This window comes from Phycodurus eques, chromosome 22, assembly GCF_024500275.1.
Source record: "Phycodurus eques isolate BA_2022a chromosome 22, UOR_Pequ_1.1, whole genome shotgun sequence".
In the NCBI taxonomy this organism is placed as follows: domain Eukaryota; kingdom Metazoa; phylum Chordata; class Actinopteri; order Syngnathiformes; family Syngnathidae; genus Phycodurus; species Phycodurus eques.
The window spans coordinates 1,484,723-1,506,316 of NC_084546.1; the positions used below are offsets into that span (position 1 = coordinate 1,484,723).

Consider the following 21,594-nt stretch of genomic DNA (forward strand, 5'->3'; position numbering starts at 1 on the left):
TTAGCGATGCTCACACTCCGCATGCGCAGCTGTCGTCCAATCGGGTCACCGTTCGTTCAACCTGTAAAACATCACTAGCCAATGAGAAGCGACTTCCTCCGCAGCCAATCACTTTAGGCCAAGAAGCCCAGACACGGCAGCCCGCCTCTGCTAGCCAAAGTTTCAAAACAATCTTTGAAATTGACGATTTTTAATGTAAAGCACTCAAAAACGAAACAAGTAGTGGATTCACGTTTTAATTCTTTTTTTTACACTTGTCTACTTTAGTTCTGTGGTAGTGAATATGGGAGACACTGTGGGAGAAAGGCAAACTCAAATGATGTTGACTTTGTCCAAATGTCTTTCATAGCAAACAGTGAAACCAGCAGACAGGAAAAGCAAAGCACACAACAACTGCACACCAGAGAGTGAAAACTTGGAAATGACTAAGAGATGAAACAATGCAAATGTGTGCTTCAAATGCGTCACTGAGGCTTAGCTTTAAGCCTAAAGCACACCACTTTTAACAAAGCAGGATGGATTAATTGTTGTTTTACATTGCATTTAACGAGGAAACGATTTCTCACGATTAACCATTAACTTGGCGGGGGGCATCCTTGTGATGTTTTGCACAAAACTACACTCCAAAACCAATACGAGAGCTGTATGAGTCTCTTGGAGAACTGACGAGATGACCTTCCTCACCAGTATGATGCGCCATAGTCCAACAAGCCTTTTGCGTGGCTTCATATTATGTCACATGAAAACAGTCTGTCACCGTGGCGTCCGCATCCTTTTCGGTATAAACTCAAGAAAGTAGAAAAAGGAAAAAGTGTGTTGAAAGGCCAGGCCTTCAGGTTCTGTCACGAACATTGTCGCTCAGGAAGATGATGTTGTCTGAGAAAACAGAGGGCAACTTTTTAGCTAAGTGTGTGGAAAAGTGTTTGGCTTCTGTTGTTTTCCAAACCTGCGATGATGGTCGTGGCCTGGCGTCTCACTTGGTTCTTGTCCACATATTCGCCGTAATCCAGTTTGCCCTCAACAAGAATCCGAGCCCTGTGAGATGCAACTTGGGGGTAAATAGAATGGAGGAACGTTTGCTTGGTTGTCTCTAGCAACCAATAGTTCATACCCTTTCTTGATATACTGGTAGGCTACGTCCCTCAAACCGGGTTTGAAGACGGACACGCGGTGCCATGTTGTCTTTTGGCTGATGTCACCTGGAGCGCCAAAGGAAAACAGTATGAAAACATAAATAATTCATATTTTACAGTAAATAATCCAGATTTGAATAATATAGGCTTACTCTACCAGGAGATCTACATTTAACTATTTTTTTTTTAAAGCCACCTCCCTTCGTGTACATAACATACTCACAATATTTGCTAACTTTTTGACATCCTATTTTTCATGCGGCATCTCAGTAGGGAACATTTTTATAGGGTGTGTAGCTTGAGTGTAGCAGTCAATATTAGTTAAAACTAACACACACACACACATTTATAGCCTGAAAATATATTTGCCATTTTAAACTCAAAACACTTAACTATTTAGTGTAATTTTAAGGAGAATGAAGGCATACATTCTTGAATGCAATACGTCTTACATGTCATGTAAATATTAAACACAAGGAGCCAAGTCAGGATGTTTGACTACAGAAGTTGCTTTACTATGTTTTTCTGCAGTCAAGTCCTGCGAAAAGTACAATTTGAGTAACGGCGCCCTCTAGAGGTAAGAAATTCGACTCGCAGCAAGCACAGGGCACAGCTTGGAGGACATATTACAATTATACAGATTTGTGATTATTTAGTATTTTCCTGCCGTTGGCACTGGTTACCCGACGGGCTCGCCTCGCCCTCCCCGGACCTCCACATTTCGTTGGTGGCCAAGGAGAAGATGGTGACGGGGTTGCGGCCCTCCACTTGTCTCATCACGGGCTCCTGGCCCACTCGGCCCAGAAGCTGGACGCGGTTAATTGCTGCAAGTGAGACAAGAAACTGCGGCATCGGCTTATCTGGTAGTGTGGATTGAATGTCCAAAGAAAGAAATGAATGGCTAACGTCCACTTACATCTCTCTAGGATGAGGCTGGAGTCGGTGGTGCTGTTTCTAACCAGCTGCCGGAACACCTGCAAGAGTACAGGAGATTCAGTCCATCAATACAATTGTCTTTTCAATTTGTAACTTGCATTACAAACGCACTTGATGAAATTTGTTGAACAGATTTATATATATGTACTCCTAATTTTGTAATAACTTCCACAGATGTGTCGATTAATTTGCTTTTGTAATTACTTACAATATAAATACAATATGGACACTGTATATCCAAAGTATGGCCATGTTCATTGCTATACAGTGCAATTCTTCATATTGCACACGTCAAATGAATATTTTGGCTACATCTTCAGAGTGCTATCCCACCTGTGCTGAAGCTCTTCTCAACATGTCGATGTTTCACTTTTTTAACGTATACGGTGTCACTCTGCAAAGAAAAATGTGGAACATGGCTTTGGAGGTTTTTTTTTTTTCTTCAACAAAAAGGGTCACATTTAGGTGATGCATTACCCATTGGGCTTTCAGTCCCATCACATGGACAACTGTAAGTAAAACCCGAAGTCTCGCGCCATTGAATAAACTGATAAATACCAGACACAAATGTAAGTTTTTGACCGCGTCGTTCAATTTTAACAGAAAAGCAGATGATTTCTCTCTATCGGATACAAAGTTGGGTAAAAACAGAGGAATGCAAGTTCTAAACTTACCGAGCGGTAACCTCACGACTCTTCCGGGTCCGTCGGCGATAAAAGTCCCCCTGGGCTGGAAACCTTGAACGAATGTTCCGCTTTGGCAAATTAAGTCAACAACGTAATAATAATTAAAAAATATTATTTAAAAATGTATTTAGCGCTTATAGTTAATGGTAGATTTATGTTAAAAACAAAGAAAATGTTTGTATTCGTTATTTATACACACAAAAGATGCTTGCGAAAAACATAATACGTAATACAATGTTAATCAAGGTATTTTAATATGTATTATGTATTATTCTAAATGAAACGAAAGGAAAAAAATAACAAAATGGAAAAAAAAAATTAAATTGCAGATATATGCTTCCAAACAATGCTTGTAGCAACAGCGAGGGAATATATATTTTTTTAAAATAGATAATTTATGAATTAAAATAAAACATGCATACTCTTTTACAGCGCTTGTCCTTGTTGGGTCGTGGCTGTAACGGAATTTAATTTTGGCGAGGCTGGGCACATACTGGTTGCCAGCCAATTGTGGGCACTTATATAGACAAACTATGGGACATCAAGCTACCCATTCTCTTCTACTATGAATTAAAATATTCTGAACTGAATTTGTACGTTGTTTTTCACTGTCCATGTAAAAGTTTGTTGCAATTGAGCAATACTAGTGTTTTTTTCAATATCAGTACATTTTGACCAGCAGGGGGCGCGCCACTGACAGCTGGGAGGAGCTGTCGATGGTGGGATGCGGACTCCTCCAAGAAAAACTCCCACGCCTCAGACTTTCTTCACACACATACACACACAAACTACCGGAGAGAAAAACACACACAGAGGCATCAACACTGTGAACAGGTTGTCAGAGCTCCGACATGCCGCTCCTCATCCACATTTGGACGACTTTTGGTGAGTTTTATGGGGAAAACCCGAGTAGTGTCAGCTCTGTGAGGGGAATGTCATGTTTTGTTCATCGCTGCCAAAAAAGGAAACAACAACATGGCTCTTAATGGAAGCCAGATGGGAGCAATTACTCACTGTTCTCATCTTGACAGTAGCCGGGATGTTGGGCAGTTTAAGTTTAATTCTTAGTGAGCTGTAAACGCACCCTTACAGCGACTTTTTGGACAGAACCTTCACGGTAGAGGGATGATGATGATGTGGTCCTTCTTCCTGCTCTTAGCGGTGCTCTGGCATGCCGGCTGGACGCATGCGCCCGAGCTGGCGGACGTTTGCACGGAGGGCAGCTGCTACCCGGCCACGGGCGACCTGCTGATCGGACGCGCCCACAAGCTGAACGCCTCGTCCACCTGCGGCCTGCGCGGAAGCGACACCTTCTGCATCGTGGGACACCTGGAGGTGAGCACACAAGGACGTAAATGGAGATACGCTCCCGAAATGCATCATCTTGACTGTTTGTTACTGTGTCAGGACATTGCAGCCGCATGAAACTATGAAGAGAATTCTTGGAGGAGTTTGATTGATCTTTTTAACACTTCCTGGAGATGCTGCGGTGATATGTTGCAATGTTTGGGGTCAATATTTAAAACCATTGTATTCATCATTCAGGCCTTTTTAGCTCATGATCATCGTGGTCAATTCATGTCTTCTACGTTCTCTATCCCTGTTAGGACAATTCATGATGTTTATGAGTAGGTTTGGGATGGCGCACAATGCCTGCGTGGGTGCACACGCTCGGTGTCTGCTGGCTGACACGACGAGTGGGAGCGCAGACATTCCCCTCTCTACAATAAAAAGTCCTGTGCGGGGCTACAAACGCCGGCCTGTGTGCGTCAAAGTGCCCCGTGGCGGCTTTTTGCGTGGAGAGAATGGCGTCCTTATTGAGTCTCACACACAGACACACACTTTGTGCACCGGGATGAGCACAGTCTTCGAGTATGTGTAACACATGAGAGGAAGAAGGGGTTATTCTGTAACTCGTCTCACTTTTCAACACAACTCTAAACACATAGGTGAGGCTTCATGCGTAGATATTCGAGCACCGACACAGAACAGACTGACGGGATGGAGTAAACATCGCTAGTTTACTCGGTTTATGTTCAGTGTCCGCGATATGTTACGGCTGTGTTTGGAAATCATTCTAGAACACGTACCAGATGCAGACGTGGTGTCAGACACTTGGTCCTCCCCAATATGGCCGCCACACGGGCCGTGATCGTCTAGTTTCCCCCAGACACGACATTAGGGTACCCTGACAAGAGTCCAATGTCACTTAATTATTCATTCACTACAAACAATGTATCTTTGTTTCGATGCAAAGTAAAGTGGATTCTTTTTAGAACCTATCTTTTGTTATTATCTCGTCAATGTTTTGGTGCTGAAGCCAAAGCAAGAAAAGCACTGCTTCGGCGCTATCTTGTAGCATCCCGGTGCCAATGAACTGCAGTATGTTCAAGTGAATTGAGGAGTGTCATTCAGGCAAAGGTAGTGCTTTGTCACCATCCAAATGCAATTTCGCGAGGTGTTAATTAGTCACGAATTTTCACTATTTTTGTCTGGCAGTGCATTTTTGTCTGGCAGTGCACATTGAAATCTTTCTAGGATAAACTATGTTATGTTGCCCTAATAAAGGTCAGAAAACACCGCATAGCGCCATCTAGCACGTTTGTTTTTACAAGAAATGTTTCCTAACTGAATTTTCTTCACCATCAGGAAGAGAGCAACTGCTTCCTGTGCGACTCCAGGGACCCGTACGACGAGGACGTCAACCCGCTTAGCCACACCATCGAAAACGTGGTGACCACCTTCGCCCCCAACCGCCTCAAGACGTGGTGGCAGTCAGAAAACGGTGAGTCGGAGGCGGGCACCAAGTTCCCGTGAGAACCTGGCTAATGAGAAGACGAGGGTGATGACTTCAGGGTGGGGCGCACAGGCGAGAAACAGGTGTGTGTCCTTCAAAGTGCACATCAGGAGTTGTGGTAATGAGACACGACAATATGGAAGATTTCCATCAGCTAGTGCAGCAGCAATCACACTGAATGGTGTGGAAACCAGACGGCTGATAAATCTATATAATCTTTTCGTTTATTCACCATGTCCCTGCATGAATGGGCATATTAATGGTCTGCTAAAGTATGGGAACAGATGCAGGATGACTACTGCATGTTTAAGTGTGTTGAAAACATCAGCTTTTTTTAGGGTTGGGTGGGGGCGGGGGGGGGGGGGGGGGTAGTGGGAATGAGTCTAAGGCAAGATCGGCAGCCAGCGCAGCAGATGTTTGGGAAGCCGCAGATGCATCGCAGTCGAGTTTGGGATTTCCTAATTCCCTCGCAGAAACCTGTCCAAGATTACTCGCACTCCTGCAGTGTGTGTGTGTGTCTACTGTAGCGCACAACCTTCTTTTTGCATTTGTCTTCCTAATATTTTTTTATTCTAGTCCATTAATAATGTGTTAATATATTTTTCATTAGATTGTATGATTATATGTTTTGAGTCCCTCGAAAACCACAACAAAGTTATCACTATTATGTTTTTTTCTTTTTCTGGACAAATGTATTCCCGGAATGTTGTGACTTTTTTTCACATTATTCTGGTAACAACAGCACTGTTTCTCATGTAAGTATGACATTATTTTCTTGTTTTCAAAATTTGATCCACATAAAAATGGAACTTTTTCTGCACAAGAGTACAACTTTTTGGGGTGTTATTTTCATATTACACATGAAAATACTATAATAACTTAATTAAAATAATTGTAATACATTTCTTTTAATATTGATTATTTTCCCGTAATTATTATTTTATTAATAACAGTAACATAAATAACAAAATATTAGCTATATTATTCATTTATGAATATAAATTATATATAATATGAATTAAAATATATAGCTATTTTATTTATGATATTTACAATAGGCATCTGAAAATGTATCTTTTTTAAAATCACACTAATTTGAATACATTTCTCAGAATATTTCATTATGTTCTTGTAATTATGAAAATTGATACAGTTGCAATGTTTTTAAAAAAAATCACATCAAAATGAATAGCTGCGTTGTCATAAAACCCCTGGAGAAGAAATGGCAATGACATCATCATATAGCCCCCTTGGCGGAGGTAATTAATCACTCTCATTTGTTTAGATCTGAACGCACAGATGTGTTCTAAATATTTCAAACATGTTAATGCGTGTGCGAGGAAGTGCGCCAGCTGTGTGTCGACGCTCAACACAAGAAGTGTCATTGTTCATTTCCCGTGTGCAGGTGTGGAGAATGTGACCATCGAGCTGGACCTGGAGGCCGAGTTCCACTTCACACACCTCATCATGACCTTCAAGGTGCCTCTTCTCACACACGTTAAGACACTTCAGACATGCATAAGTCAATGCTGGAAAGGGTCCCTTGAGATACAGGCGGCGAGGGCCAGCTGTGGCGAAGGAATGTGGACGAGCGGTGGGAAGAGAGGAAGTAGTAAAACCGTATCATTCCGTCAGGGTGATGGCGGCCCGCTGGAATTGTGCAGCCTTGTGTGACATCACCCGAAATTCCTATTTGACGTTTACGCGCTCGAACCGTTGCGTTTTTGTCGTATACCTGCAGACGTTCCGTCCGGCCGCCATGGTGATCGAGCGTTCGATGGACTTCGGCAAGACTTGGGAGGTGTACCGCTACTTTGCCTACGATTGCCGGGCGGCATTTCCCAGCGTGTCCCCGGGGCCCATGGTCAAGGTGGACGACATCATCTGCGACTCGCACTACTCTGACATCGAACCCTCCACCGAGGGAGAGGTCTGTTCAATAAAAGAAAAGAAAATCAACACGTAAATGTCATGCGAAGGAATCAAAGAGACATTTCCTCACCTTCCCAGGTGATATTCCGGGTGCTGGACCCTGCCTTTGAGATCAAGGACCCGTACAGCTTGAGGATCCAGAGTAAGATGTTTTTGAGATTCTTTTATCTCGCTTGCTCGCTGACCCCACTGAAGAGCGGGGCACTTCCTCTCAACCCCTCCAGGATAGGAAAATTCCAGCAAATGCATTCTGGGAAATGAGGTCAGACGGGAAGAAAATGCTCGCAAGGAATTTCTCACGTGGAGGCGGATATGTCCAAGTACACAAGACTTTTCCCCCCACTCAAAACAACATTTGTCTTCACCAATGGTGTTTAAAAAAAATCTCTGTCCACTTGAAAACACGTAGCTCCTAATCAGAACTAAATTTGAGTCAATCAAAAGCCTGATGAAAGCCCATCCATCCATTTTCTATAGCGATTATGCTTTTCAGGGTTGCGGGAAACTGGAGTCGATCCAAGCTGACTTTGGTCGAAAGGCACACTACACCCTGGACCGGTCGCGAGTCAATCAGAGGGCACATCTAGAGACAGCAAACCTTTCACACCGCCAATGAGCGAGAATTGAATCCACGCCGCCTGCACGGAAGTCAGACGAATGAAGCGTTACACTGTTAGTGGCACACACTGGACCAGAGGGCAACTTCGCACACAAGGGTATGGTGCCTGGTTCAAGGACATCAAAGCCGTAGGCCTGAGGGGGATGTTTGGGGTGGATGGTCCGTTGCTACATCTTCTCCAGCAATGACAAAGTTGACGTTACCCACATTTTTCTGATAACTTGATCTCGGATCCCCAGGGTGGCAGGCAGCGATCCTCACCACTCTTGCCATGTCCTCCCCCTCCAAAAAGCCATAGTATACCAAGAATGAAGACACAACACATTTCTGCCAGCTATTTGGAAGTAAAGCAGCTCAGTGGGAACAAGATGGCGTCCAACCAGTGTGTCATTCGGTCTGCAGACATGCTGAAGATCACCAACCTGCGCGTCAACTTCCTGAAGCTGCACACGCTGGGCGACAACTTGCTGGACTTGCGCAAGGAGGTGACAGAGAAGTACTACTACGCCCTCTACGACATGGTTGTTCGTGGCAACTGCTTCTGCTATGGCCACGCCTCCGAATGCGCCCCCATCGATGGAGCGCCGACAGGGGCTGAGGGAATGGTGGGTGGCACACGCGCTCACCCAGTGTCATCAACAAGAATGTGTTCTATTAAGTTTGTTGTGTAGGTCCACGGGCGCTGTGTGTGCAACCACAATACTGAGGGCCTGAACTGCGAGCGATGCAAGGACTTCCATCATGACCACCCCTGGAGGCCAGCCGAGGGCCGCAACACTAATGCTTGCAAGAGTAAGACTTTGAACGACCTCGAACAACTTTTGTACGTACCTAATCTGGACGCACCCTCTTTCTCCTCTCCAGGGTGCGAGTGTAACCAGCACTCGGGTTCATGCCACTTCGACATGGCCGTCTACATGACCACAGGTAACCTCAGCGGCGGCGTGTGCGACGACTGTCGTCACAACACGGTGGGCCGCCAGTGCGAGCAGTGCGCACCCTTCTTCTATCAGAATCCCAACCGAGATCTGCGGGACCCCAATGTCTGCGAGCGTACGTTGAGATGCCCCACATGTAACCTTGTCATTTGCTTCTTGACCTCATCTCTAATCAAAACTTTCTCCACAGCTTGTAACTGTGACCCGGTCGGCTCCCTGCAGGGGGGGCTGTGTGATGCCAGGACCGACGTGGGCGCCGGACTCATCTCGGGCCAGTGTCGCTGCAAAGCCCACGTGGAGGGGGTCCGCTGCGATCACTGCAGACGCGGACACTATGGATTGGGTCAGGGTCCGCACGGATGCCTGGGTAGGAACACCAAATCACTGTATGTGCAAAGGTATTGGAACTTCCTGGCCAAACAGGAAGTGATAAGTGAAGAGATAGGATGTAGAAAAAGGGCCAAACACAAAATTGGATGCATACAATTGTCCAAAATGTCTTGCTTCGATAAAGACAACTGAAGAAGAGGTGTGTCCCAGTCCATAGAGTATACTTTCCATGACAAAGTTTGAACATTATTTTCCCATTCCGATGTGATAATCACACGTTTACACAACACCACGACAAAATGTGACACACTTGCTGACTTTGTGTTGTTTGCTTTGGCAGCTTGTGCCTGCAGCCCACTGGGAACACTGCCAGGAGGCAATTCGTGCGACTCCGAGTCAGGAAGGTGCTTCTGCAAGCGGTTGGTCAGCGGACATGACTGCGACCAGTGTCTGGTAGGCAGCCTCAGCCTCGGTGTGCGCATGTCTGTCACTCTGTGGTTTCCTAACTAACAAGCATTCAACCATAGCCGCAACACTGGGGTCTCTCCAATGACATGGACGGATGTAGACCTTGTGACTGTGACCAAGGAGGGGCCATCAACAATAAGTATGTCCGCTAACTCAAAATTACAGTCTTAAATAAAATCAAGACTCCCTAAATGTGACGTTCCACAGCTGCGATCCCGTGTCTGGGCAGTGCGAGTGCAGGGAGCATATGTTTGGCCGGCGCTGTGACCAACTCGAGTCCGGCTTCTACTTCATCGCTCTTGACCACTACACCTATGAGGCTGAGGATGCTGACCACGGACCTGTAGGCACACAAACACTTCACCGTCTTCCCCTTCTAAAGATGTTAATGTTAAAAAAGAGTGCCTGTCTGTCAGGGCGTGTCGGTGGTCCACAGACCCTACCCTCTGGATCGCAGCCCCACGTGGACTGGGATGGGTTTTGTTAATGTACCAGAGGGAGCCTATTTAGAGTTCAACATAGACAACATCCCAGATTCGATGGACTATGATGTTCTCATCCGCTATGAGCCGCAGGTTAGCTTCACTTTGGTTTGACTGATGCGTGTGCTTTTAAGCTTTGAGAGTAACCAAGAACTGCTGCTTGATGGTAGCTTCCGGAGCAGTGGGAGCAGGTCAACGTCAAAGTCCAGCGTCCCGTCTTCAACCCTCCCAACTACTCCGCCCACTGCGGAGGTTCCTTTGGTGATGGAGACGAGCAGAATGTCTCTCTGCCACCCGGATCAAGGTAACAAAAGTTGTCCATCTCAAATTTCCATATTTGACCCTCCACCTCACCACACACTTCCTGCAGACACATGTTGCTGCCCAGACCCGTATGTTTTGAGAAGGGACAGAACTACACAGTCCGCCTCGGGCTGCCGCTCTACTCGTCCTACAGTGACATACAGAGCCCGTACACGCTCATTGACTCTGTAAGTTTCGCTAAAACATCAGCCATTCAGCCTTGAGACAGGTTTAGGATGCCTCCGGTTCTTCCTCTCCTTTATAGCTGGTGTTGATTCCCCGGATCCGGGAGCTGGAAATGTTCCACGGCACAGAGGGCGAAGCAGCCTGGGATACGTTCCAGCGCTACCGCTGCCTGGAGAGCAGCCAGAGCGTGGTCAAGAGTCCGATGACAGACATCTGCAATGACTACATCTTCAGCGTCTCTGCACTGCTGCACCAAGGAGCCATGCGTACGTTTAGCCCCCAATATAATCCTTAAAAAATTTTTTTTTAAAAAAAATAAAAAAATAAAATAAAATAGTGAACCCTGTCATCTGGAACAAAAGGATCATCTTCATTCTGGAATTTTTCCACTGACACAAACATGTCTGATTTGCTTCCCAGCATGCCAGTGTGACCCACAGGGTTCAGTCAGTGCCGTGTGCGAGCCCAACGGAGGCCAGTGTCACTGTCGACCCAAAGTGGTGGGCAGGAACTGTGACCACTGCGCCCCCGCCACGTTTCTCTTCAGCCCCGCGGGATGCATACGTAAGTGTTCGGCATAAGTATGCGAGATTCTCATGCTTGTTTGGTAACAGTTCGGAACAATTTCTTGCCCCAGTCTGCGACTGCGACCCTCGAGGATCAATTGGCGCACTTTGTCATGAATCGACGGGACAGTGTGCATGTGTCCCCGGGGCCACGGGGCGCCAGTGTGCCCACTGTCTGCCAGGATTTTGGGGGTTCCCTCACTGCCAACCATGCCAATGTAACGGCCACAGTGAAGTCTGCCACCCCGAGACGGGAGAGTGTCAACGTTGCCGAGACCTAACCACCGGACACTACTGTGAGAGGTACGAGAAGAGATGAAACGCTGCGTATTCCTTCAAGCAAATCTAACGTTATTGTGACTTTAACCTTACAGATGTCTGAATGGTTACCATGGTGACCCAGAGTTAGGGTCCGGCAGCCACTGTCGACCCTGTTTGTGCCCTGACGGCCCGCGCAGTGCACGTCAGTTTGCTGACAGCTGCTACATGGAGGACAAGACAAACCAGCTGGTGTGTGTGTGCAGTCCTGGCTACAAAGGTACAACATACACATTATGTCATGGCAATTACATTTGTTTTTGTGTAAACATGCAAGCTCCTCTGCAATTAACCTTCTGCCTGAAAGCTTTTCCACCTACCCCATACCCCCCCACCCACCCCCTCTTTCAGGTGCCAGGTGTGACGAGTGCGGCCCAGGTCACTTCGGCAACCCGCTGGTGCCTGGTGGGCGCTGCTTGGTGTGCCAGTGCAACGGGAACATTGACATGCAAGACCCCGGGTCCTGTGATGCTCGTACAGGCTCGTGTCTCAGGTGCCTGTACCACACGGACGGCTATGCCTGCCAGCAGTGCAAAACTGGTTACTATGGCAACGCTGCCACTCAAAGCTGCAGAAGTGAGTGGAGTCGTGTATGTTTACTACAAAATGTTAAGCATCTGGTGATTGTTGATGGACGGTGGAGGAGCCAGCCCTCAAGTCATCGTTTAGCTCAACCGGTTGTCTTGCAGAGTGCATGTGCCAGCCTGCGGGCACGGCACCACATGCGTGTTCATCACCAGATGAGTGCCAGTGCGACCAGCACAGTGGCCAATGCCCCTGCCTGCCCAACGTGGTAGGCCAGAACTGCGAGCGCTGCGCAGAGGACACATGGAACATGGCGAGCGGGACAGGCTGCCAACACTGCGACTGCGACCCGGTCCACTCCTTTGGCTCCTCCTGTGATGAGGTCAGTCGTGTGAAAATCACAAGTGTCCTGAGAATTCTCACTGACAGTAAGTATACTGGAGCAGCATGGTGAGCCGTGTACTCAGAACTAGGGGGCGTGTGCTTGTGAAATGTCCTCATGTTCGGAGTCCAGCTCGTTGGGAATTGCTGCTCCTGCTTTGCACTCTGATGTTTTGCTCAAACACACACCACATGGAAACACAAGCAAGCAGAAACAGACATCAAGTATCTTTCTTTGTAATGGCCTCACGCCATCAGAGGAAGGAAGTCCAGCGAATACACAGCAGAATCACTGGACACACAATAACAGTACAAAGGTCCATTGTGGTCTGCATGTTGGCGCAAAAACACACAACACTTTTGTTCTACATTGTAAAAGTGTTCCTTGGCCTCTAGGTGACGGGATGGTGCTCGTGTAAACCAGGATTTGGTGGCAGGACATGTCGGGAATGCAGGGAGCTCTTCTGGGGGGATCCAGAAGTCAAGTGTTATGGTATGGTAAATATAACCTTCAAGGCCAGTGCTTTCATATCATTTCATGTCCAAATTGGTTAGTTAATTTTCCAACTTTTGCGTCCCCTTGTGGTGTTCTTAAAGCTTATGTGATCCATTCTGCGTATTTTCAACACGGAGTTTGAAGTCTTGCAAAGTTTCACTATTGCCCCTTGAGGAGGAAAGTGGTATCGTGAAACAACAGAGGCCCAATTGGCTGCTGGCTCCGAATGACCTTGTTTTCTCTGCTCATGAGAACCAGATGTTCTCAAGAACTCCCAGGCATCTCAGGTTTTTTTCTTCGTCATCCCAGCAACACCCACATGACTCAGGAATCCTCAACGATTCCCACTAAAAGGCTCGTCAAAGCTGTTAAAACTCTGAGGCGGGACCACTGGCTGGTACTGAGCATCCAGATTGTTGACTGGGAGAAGTCAGCACTTATGTGTGAGAGACAGTTGAAGCTTCCACAGCTGAGAGGTGCTGCTAACAGCCAGTTTGAAAGTCTAACAGTCTGTACGTTGTGATTTATGAGGAGCCCTTGGCCCTGTGCACGTTCCAAACCTATTTCACCTTAAAGTGCCTTACATTGGGCAAATAAGCACAAAAGGAGCCCGCATTGCTTCACTCGGACTTCTTTTGCAGGCGTGCGGAGTAGCTATGGGGGGATCGGCTTGACCCCCAAGGTCAGGATGAGGTCATTTATTTACAGGAGAAGCTGGAAGTCGATGCTCTTCCCTAAGGAGACGTCTACGTGACTGTGCTCTTTATTCGTGTATCCTCCTTTCTTGCAGCCTGTGACTGCGACCCTCGCGGGATTTCCAGCGAGCAGTGTGATCGGGCGACCGGACACTGCACCTGCGTGGAGAGCGTTTCCGGCCCCCGTTGTGACAAATGCGCCAGGGGCTACCAGGGGGAGTTTCCAGACTGCCAGCCTTGCCACCAGTGCTTCACTACGTGGGATGGGGTGGTTGAGGAACTAACCAATCAAACGCGTCGGCTGGAGGCGAAGGTGACAGAGCTGCAGACCAGCGGTGTGACAGCACCGTACAAAGACTTAGTGACTAGCCTGGAGATCAACGTGAAGGCGGTCAAGGAGATCGTGGAGAAGAACCCTGCAGCGGTCAAGCTGGAGGAGATCCAGGACCTGATGCACCAAATCACGTACGTCCACAAACACACATCCTATCCACAAACTCCTTTCATTGGAGTCTCCTCCTCAGTGGCGTCATGTCCTACCTGGACGGGAAGGTTAACACAACAGGGGAGACCTTGAACGTACTCCAGAGTGACGTCAACGCTACCGACGCGAACTTAGACGAGCTGACGGACCAGGCAAACCAGTGGGAGCGCCGTGTTCAGGAGCTCAGGCAGGAGGTGTATGACACCAAGAATGCCAACTTCCAGGGTGACCATTCAATTTCATTGAACACTAGAACATTGTCATCGCAACACCTTGATGTGTTCCTCTGATATTTTTCTTAGGTGCCACGGACACCATCATAGAAGCAAACGAAGAGTCGATGATTGCAGAAATCCGAGTCCATGCCTCCAGCAGTGATCCTGGGAACACCGTGGAGCAGTCAGCGGCGCTTCGCAAGGTAACCAAGGAGAAGCTGAGTGTCAGCCAGAAGGAGTTTGATCGCAGGCACCAGCGGAACACACAGAAGATGGACAAGCTCAAGAATGAACTGGAAAAACTGGATCTGTCCCCTCTCAGTGAGAAGGTGATAAGAACTCACGACGGGAAATTTTTGTAGACAAATTCTCAGAGACGAGTCATTCAATCATCTTCTGTAGATGTGTGGCGGTGCGGCTGAAGCTGACGAGTGCCTCGGCTCTCCTTGCGGCGGGTTGGGCTGTGTGGACGAGGACGGCGCCCCCCGGTGTGGCGGCGAAGGATGCAAAGGCCTCGTTGTTACCTCCCAAACTTCTCTTAAGTCAGCCAAGGAGCTGGACGAGGAAATCCTGGCAGCCATACAGGAGGTGGACAAGCTCTCCAGGATGGTGAGCAGACATGTCGGCAGTCCTTAGCATTTTTGTTGAGAACAATTCAGGAAAGATAAAGTGTTTGGTTTCAGGTGTGGGAGGCCAGCAATCGAGCAAGGGAGGCCAAAGTAAACGCTCAGCAGGTGCTGATCAAATCCAACCAGAGCAAGGAGCGAGTGGAGCAGAGCAACGACCAACTGCGTAGCCTCATCAAGGATATAAGAGACCTGCTCACAAGTGAGTAACACTGCTTCAAACATCAACCAAAGCAAAACATCTAACGTCTGTCGTCGACTGGGCAGACGACAAGGCCAACGCCTCCGTCATCGAGGCGGTGGCCAATGAGGTCTTAGCCCTGGAGATGCCCACATCGACTGAGAAGCTGCAGGAGCTGACCCGGGAAATCAAGGAGAAGGTCAGCGCTCTGACCAACGTGGAGAGCATCCTCAGCCAGAGCGCCGATGAAATGAAAGCTGCGGAGGAGCTGTTGAGGCAGGCCGAGGCCGCCAAGTAAGAAGAACAGCAACCAGGAACGGGAGTCAGGTCCTGGGTTGTCTGAGTCCGATATGAAGCATGAATTGCTCTTGTCTGTCCCCCAGTAAAGAGGCGTCAGACATGATGGAGAGGTCACATTTGGTGAAGACGGCTCTGGACGAGACTGAGCGTGCTCAGAGCCTCGCCATTGACGCCATCCGACTCTCCCAGAACAACACAAAGGGAACTCTGGACCTGCTTCGTTCTGTGAGTATGATCTCTGCTGTGTGCGGCGGTCACATGCGTTTGTGTGACATACACGTGTGTATTTCAGGTGGACTCGGAGACAGCGGCATCGGAGCAGCGTCTTGGCAACACCACGGGCCGGTTGCTGCTGCTGGAGCGCGAGGTGGGCCTAATACGGCAGAACGAGCTGGTGATCAACAGCCTGGCGGAGACGGCCGACGGGATCAGCGAACGGGCAAAGAAGGATGCCAACGAGGCTCAGCAGGTGGCCAACGAGCACACCGCTTAACATGAATCGGTTTCTGTGATGCTTATTCTGTGCCTGTGAAGGAGTTTGACACGGAGGTGAAGGACAAACTGGAAGAGGTGGAGGACCTAGTAGAAGACAAGGGGGAGTCGGTGCTGCAGGCGAGGAGACGAGCCGACGAGCTGCAGCAGGAGGCCAAGGAGCTGCTGGCTCAGAGTAGCGTCAAGCTACAGAGACTAAAAGGTAAGTTTGTTGTCACGCTTACTTTGTTTATAAAGTGGTAAAAGACCATTTTGTGCTCACAGAGCTGGAGAGCTCCTACGAGGACAACCAGAGAACGCTTGAGGCTAAAGCTGCAGAGCTGGCTGAGCTGGAGGAGGCCGCCCGCCTCATCCTGGACGACATCAGCCACAAGGTGATGCTGTACAGCACCTGCCTGTGAGCGGAGGGTGAGGGGGGGCTCCTTTGAAGGCAGACATATGACCTGACCAGTGAGGCAGCTTTAGTCGCCATTTTGGCACTTCCACAGTGAATCGTGGAAGTCACGAAGGAAACCACTACATACCAAACGGACCTCTGTGCCATAAAACCAAAGTGTCTACACCTGAACACAAAAAGTTAGGGCTTTCGGGTGAAATTTCAAGTTCATTGTTAATTTTGCAGTTCAGTTTCGTTTGAGAACAAAAATGACTGAAACAGTGAACAGTTGGACACGCATTTCAAGGTGTAAAGAAGGGGAGGTTTTTGTGTATTTTAGATTATTCCTGAAATTTCAACCAAAAGCCCGATATTCTTAACTTTTTGTGATTGGTGTATTCATACGTTTCATATGACTGAATGGACCAAGAGGTGCAGCATTAACAAGAATATTACTGACAAAATATGAATAAAGTACCTTGTCTTTAAGAATGAGTTTGTGGAAAAACAACCAAAAACTAATTTTCTATGCAACTAAAATAAAATATATTTTCTATTCCCAAATAAATCTAGCGAAGCATTTGTTGTCCCAGTTTTCCAATCAATGATTAGGATGTTTTTGTCCATTAAAAAAAAAGAAGAAAAAAAAAAGAATAAAGTTTGACCCACAAACACATGAGCAGCAGTGTGCATTGTGACAAGTGTTTATTCCTGTTAAAAAAGATCATACAAAAAAAGAACATGTCTACAGCTCACATTCCGAACAAATTAACTGCAGTTTATGAGCATGTAGCAGCATCAGGTGCCGACTCTTCATTCCCGTGCTGGTGTTGGGGCTAATTGTGACCCCGGAAGCGTCGAGAAGGAATTGTCAAAAAACTCGGCACCGCGGACATCCCGGCGTCCTCCTACTTGCGGTTGCCGGGCCAGCGAGGTGCCGGGGATCCCTCCAGGGGCGCCGAGCTGGGGATGGTGAGCAACTGGCCGGCGTGCATGTGCTCGTTTGCGCGCAGCTGGCAGCCGTCCTGCAGCATGCGCAGCGCCACGCGGGCGATGTTACGCGAGTCGTCCAGACCTGAGTGGGGGCGGCCCTCGTACTCCAGGCCCAGCTTGTCCAGCATGGTGCTCAGCTTGGTCTGCGTGCGCGGCACCTTTTGGCGAGGGACACAGCAAGTTACTGGCTTCCTGTCGAAAGCACCCAGAGGAGCCACGCCGATGGCTTCCAGATTGTAAGAGTGGGAAGGAGGGGAAAGTGCTTTTTGATTTACTCTTAGGAAAATGTTGTCTGAGGACACAAGTCAAGTGCAAGAGGTTGCTCATGCACGTCTCCCTCTGCTGGCCGTTAGACAAACTTCAAATGTTTTTACGTGGTTAGTTTGTTAATTAGCAGGATGACACATAAACTACAAAACCATTTTTCGGATGCTAGCAGGATGACACAAAAACTACAAAACCAATTTTCGGTTGCAGATTATTTATTTTTTTTGTTTTATTTTGCTGTACCAACCAAAAACCAAAATAGCACCGTCGTTAGGTACTCCTCTGTGAGGAACCAGGAAGTACCCTGTTTGCTAACAAACATGCAATTCTTTGTACATCATTGTAGTATTATGATTATCATTATATATTGAAATATTTATTTATATAAACTTGTTATTACAATTGTCAGAAAAAGGTGAAAACCTGGAAGGTGTATTACTTATTTAAATAGGTTGTACAATACTGAACTAATGCACTTTATACACAGCTATTTTCTCCAAATTTTATTCTACTTTATCTATATATATTTTTTATATAGCTTTATTAGACAAAGATAAATGGGATTTGGATTGTTCTGTATGTTGTGGATATATACAGCATCGTCAATAACTTCAATGACTTATTAACAGATTTACCTTAATTGAGCCCCGATTAAAAATATTTTTTGTCTTCCAGAAAAAGATTCCAATAAAAATAATTTTTATTTTAAAAACATACAATATACTTTAAAGAATGTGTATATATTCATTTTAAAAATTATTTTATAACTTTTTAAAATAGTAATTTATATGTCATTTTTACCATGTTTTTATTTGTTTGTACATTTCGATAAAGCTGACTAAAATAAAAATAAACCCATTTTTACGATATTGGTAACAGTTTGGCCCTTACGGAGGTCTGGGCTTACTGTATATGCAAAAGTCAAACCTTGTAGAAGTTGCCGTAGGACTTGCGGATGTTGATCCACTTCCTGGCAAACTGCGGGTATCGGATCTGGCTGACGCGGCATTGGATGTTGAGGAACTTGCTCATGTCCCACGCGCTGCACGAGACGGGAAAAAGCCAAACATCACACGAGAAGATTTCAACAAGCTTCAGTGAAGCGAGAACGAAAACGCGACACTCACCCATCAGTGAGGAACGTGTATTTGTATTTGGTGCCCAACTCCCTCTCCTCAAGCCACTTCACCACTCGTTTCAGGACCACCGGGAACGGCTTGGCTGCATCCACCATTTCCTGGTGCACAAAAACACGATCAAATACACAGATTAAGGCTTAAACACATCAACTGAATTAGTGAACGGAACGAAATCAGAATAAAGACTTCTTAAGGCTACGTCCATTCAATTTAAGACCTTTAGTATGTGTGGCAGATATAGACTCAATATTATATCACAGTATTTAGAATTTTTAAGAACTCTGCGGACAGTATTATTATTGCAGATTTAAGGAAGTCAAAAATTCAAAACTTTTAAAAGCCTTTTTAAGGCCACTTCGTCCGTGTTACTAAAGGCGTCCATTAGGTGTGACAAAATATTGGCTGGTAAGTATGAAATATTTTATGTGATTTTATAAATGCAAACTATCACAATTACCTTTTCTGCATTCAGAGAATTAAAAACTGACATGGAATTTAGCTTTTTTTTCCCGAGTGAACGACAATGTGGCTATTTTTAGGACCTTGGAACAGCAGATTAAGGATTTATGTGCAATAATTAGGTATAATTCATTTGGGAAAATCCAATCTAAGACTTCAGATGACACTGTGAGGTGACCACAAAAGGAAAAAAAACAGACCTGCGTTATTCCCGTGAGCTTCACACAGAAGTCTGACAGCGTCGGGCACAACTCGGGTTTGACATATTCCTGAAAGGTTCCCACCTGAGGAGATAAACATACGTAATTAGGAACTGAGTGATGGAGAACTTTTTTTTTTTTCATCTAAAGTCTTCTCACAATCTCCAGGGTGTGCGTGTTGATGAGCACCATGGGGAACTCGATGATTTCGTGCGGGTAGTCAGGAGGGTTGTCCTCCTCGCACGTGGCCTCAAAGTCCACCACGCAGATGTAGTCGTAGTAAGCGTCTCCCTGCCCCTCGTTGGCCGCCGACTGCGTCAGCTTCTGCTTCTTGTAGTGGCTCTTTAGTCGCTTCTTCATAACGTCCTTCACACCTCTGCGCCAACAAAACACCGACGTGAGCCCCGCTTCTCCGGTGGACATGTTGTCAGTCGCTCCTACCTGGTGTCGAGCTTGAGCTGAGACAACTTGTTGCGCAGCTCCTCCTTGGACATGCGGTTGATGTGACCGTTGGCCAAGGCGATCTCCTTGTACACGGGGTGGCTGAAGTTGCTGTTGGATGCCTGAGGGGCATCTTCTACTTCTTTGGCACATATGGTGCTGCCGGGCTTCAACTGAAGAAGAATCATAATGCCAGGTACCGCGATAATACAAATACCACCATGGTGATGTCAGTGCTCTGATTTTTTTCATTAAAGTCTTAAACATTTGACTTGGAATTCAATGATGACATTTTACAGGGCGTAGAATGGTACCACCTCCGCCTCCATTTGAGCCTGAAAAACCCCTGCTTTGCTATTTTGAACATCACTGTAGTGTCATTGTTACTGCATTCCTCGTTGCAACAATTCTGTTGTTGAGCAGTATTACTGCACTATTGTACACTTTATATTGCCTAATCGCTCACTGTACTTCATACAAGTGTGTCCGAAATGTATATATTGTTATAATGTCTTTTTTTCTGCTATTGTGACTTCAACTTCCTTTTGTAGCCTTCCCTTGTTTAATAATATTCCGTTTCTGCAAAGTCAATCCTTATTTTGTTTAATTGTTTCATCTTACAGTGGTCTCTTACTGTTTTTCCTGAGCTGTATATCATATTTTCATATTCTTTTTACATGGTCACTTGAATATTCAAAAGCAACTTCTGAGTTGCATTTGAACATTCGTTGACACACTCGCACACACTTCGTTGTGTAAACATTGCTCTAAACATATCAAAAGTAGCGGTTATTACAAACCTTATCATCCTCGTCTCCGTTTGACATCTTCACGTTGACGTCCTTTCCATGAATATTTTCCTTGTGCTCTTCCATTTAAATTCATTCAACAATATTATTTATAAAAACTAGCGAAATTAGCCTCGCTTTGCTAACATTGACCGCTTAAAACATAGCTAACTGAAGTGGAAACGCACTTTCGTCACTTGACCTCGTCGTAACTAAAATAATGTTAAAAGTATTAATAATACGTAAATATATATCGATCGTGTTTGGATGAGAGGCTAGCTGCTGGCAGGCTACATCGCAGGAATAAATTTTCCTTCAAATTTTTTCATTTGGGTCGGCTTCCGGTTTGCTGTTTCAACAGAAAACAAACAGCGCCACACTGTGGTTTGGATGACATACTGACCTTCATTTACGTTAACATGAGTGTAATATTTGTTGCATTTATTTTTTCCACTAAAATTTATATTGAAAATATTTAGTCATCTTTTAAATTCGTTTATTTAATTATTTAAAAAAAATATTAATGCAAGCAATCGAATAAAATGGGAGTAAAATGAAAAATGTAATATGTAATTTTTTTATTTTATAATCTATTTATGTTTATTAAGTAATGGGTTAATAACATTTTATATATTATGTACAGCTCTGAAAAAAACAGCTTTTTTGGGTAATTCTGTTCATTTTTCATTTTCTGCAAATAAATGCTCTAAATGACAATATATGTATTTGTAATTTGGGAATTATGCTGTCAGTACTGGCGCAACATAGACAGACATACCAAACCTATAAATAACAAAATCACACACACTGATATTTTTGCTGTTGTCCCTTAATTTCTTACA

The 21,594-nt window shown here is 45.9% G+C and overlaps 3 protein-coding genes across 3 annotated transcripts; 1 reads left to right on the top strand and 2 right to left on the bottom strand.

Moving 5' to 3' along the window:
- Positions 1-228: 228 nt before the first annotated feature.
- On the bottom strand, positions 229-2,782 carry ssbp1 (single-stranded DNA binding protein 1). Its single transcript, XM_061667824.1, has 7 exons — positions 2,744-2,782; positions 2,403-2,463; positions 2,050-2,107; positions 1,817-1,957; positions 1,112-1,199; positions 947-1,035; positions 229-876 (listed from the first exon to the last, which is right to left on the bottom strand). Exons 2-7 carry the CDS (start codon positions 2,424-2,426, stop codon positions 833-835), a joined length of 444 nt encoding a protein of 147 aa, XP_061523808.1. The 5' UTR covers positions 2,427-2,463; positions 2,744-2,782; the 3' UTR covers positions 229-832.
- Positions 2,783-3,470: 688 nt separating this feature from the next.
- LOC133396932 (laminin subunit beta-1-like) lies at positions 3,471-17,128 on the top strand. The gene is made up of 33 exons (XM_061667226.1): positions 3,471-3,640; positions 3,915-4,090; positions 5,405-5,540; positions 6,958-7,031; positions 7,294-7,482; positions 7,563-7,626; positions 8,506-8,708; positions 8,775-8,895; positions 8,968-9,156; positions 9,232-9,408; positions 9,712-9,824; positions 9,899-9,978; positions 10,047-10,182; positions 10,256-10,414; positions 10,492-10,625; positions 10,692-10,812; positions 10,890-11,076; positions 11,231-11,374; positions 11,448-11,679; positions 11,751-11,914; positions 12,046-12,270; positions 12,384-12,601; positions 12,997-13,093; positions 13,887-14,256; positions 14,316-14,500; positions 14,578-14,819; positions 14,893-15,099; positions 15,174-15,318; positions 15,384-15,591; positions 15,681-15,822; positions 15,890-16,066; positions 16,132-16,291; positions 16,354-17,128. The coding sequence occupies exons 1-33, from the start codon at positions 3,607-3,609 to the stop codon at positions 16,488-16,490; spliced, it is 5,346 nt and encodes a 1,781-aa protein (XP_061523210.1). The 5' UTR covers positions 3,471-3,606; the 3' UTR covers positions 16,491-17,128.
- Positions 17,129-17,153: 25 nt separating this feature from the next.
- On the bottom strand, positions 17,154-21,238 carry eri1 (exoribonuclease 1). The gene is made up of 7 exons (XM_061667231.1): positions 20,765-21,238; positions 19,965-20,137; positions 19,683-19,899; positions 19,524-19,607; positions 18,853-18,962; positions 18,653-18,767; positions 17,154-17,616 (listed from the first exon to the last, which is right to left on the bottom strand). Exons 1-7 carry the CDS (start codon positions 20,837-20,839, stop codon positions 17,374-17,376), a joined length of 1,017 nt encoding a protein of 338 aa, XP_061523215.1. The 5' UTR covers positions 20,840-21,238; the 3' UTR covers positions 17,154-17,373.
- Positions 21,239-21,594: the final 356 nt, after the last annotated feature.

Bases quoted from the DNA above. Each gene is read 5' to 3' on its own strand.
- eri1 (XM_061667231.1), bottom strand. From the start codon at position 20,839: ATGGAAGAGCACAAGGAAAATATTCATGGAAAGGACGTCAACGTGAAG. The intron at 20,138-20,764 runs GTTTGTAATAAC...ATTCTTCTTCAG, and splicing joins ACGGAGACGAGGATGATAAG to TTGAAGCCCGGCAGCACCAT. The intron at 19,900-19,964 runs GTAGGAGCGACT...TTGTTGGCGCAG, and splicing joins CAGCTCAAGCTCGACACCAG to AGGTGTGAAGGACGTTATGA.
- LOC133396932 (XM_061667226.1), top strand. From the start codon at position 3,607: ATGCCGCTCCTCATCCACATTTGGACGACTTTTG. The intron at 10,626-10,691 runs GTAACAAAAGTT...CACTTCCTGCAG, and splicing joins TCTCTGCCACCCGGATCAAG to ACACATGTTGCTGCCCAGAC. The intron at 12,271-12,383 runs GTGAGTGGAGTC...GTTGTCTTGCAG, and splicing joins TGCCACTCAAAGCTGCAGAA to AGTGCATGTGCCAGCCTGCG.
- ssbp1 (XM_061667824.1), bottom strand. From the start codon at position 2,426: ATGTTGAGAAGAGCTTCAGCACAG. The intron at 2,108-2,402 runs GTGGGATAGCAC...GTACTCTTGCAG, and splicing joins TGAGAAGAGCTTCAGCACAG to GTGTTCCGGCAGCTGGTTAG. The intron at 1,958-2,049 runs GTAAGTGGACGT...TCTCACTTGCAG, and splicing joins CAGCCTCATCCTAGAGAGAT to CAATTAACCGCGTCCAGCTT.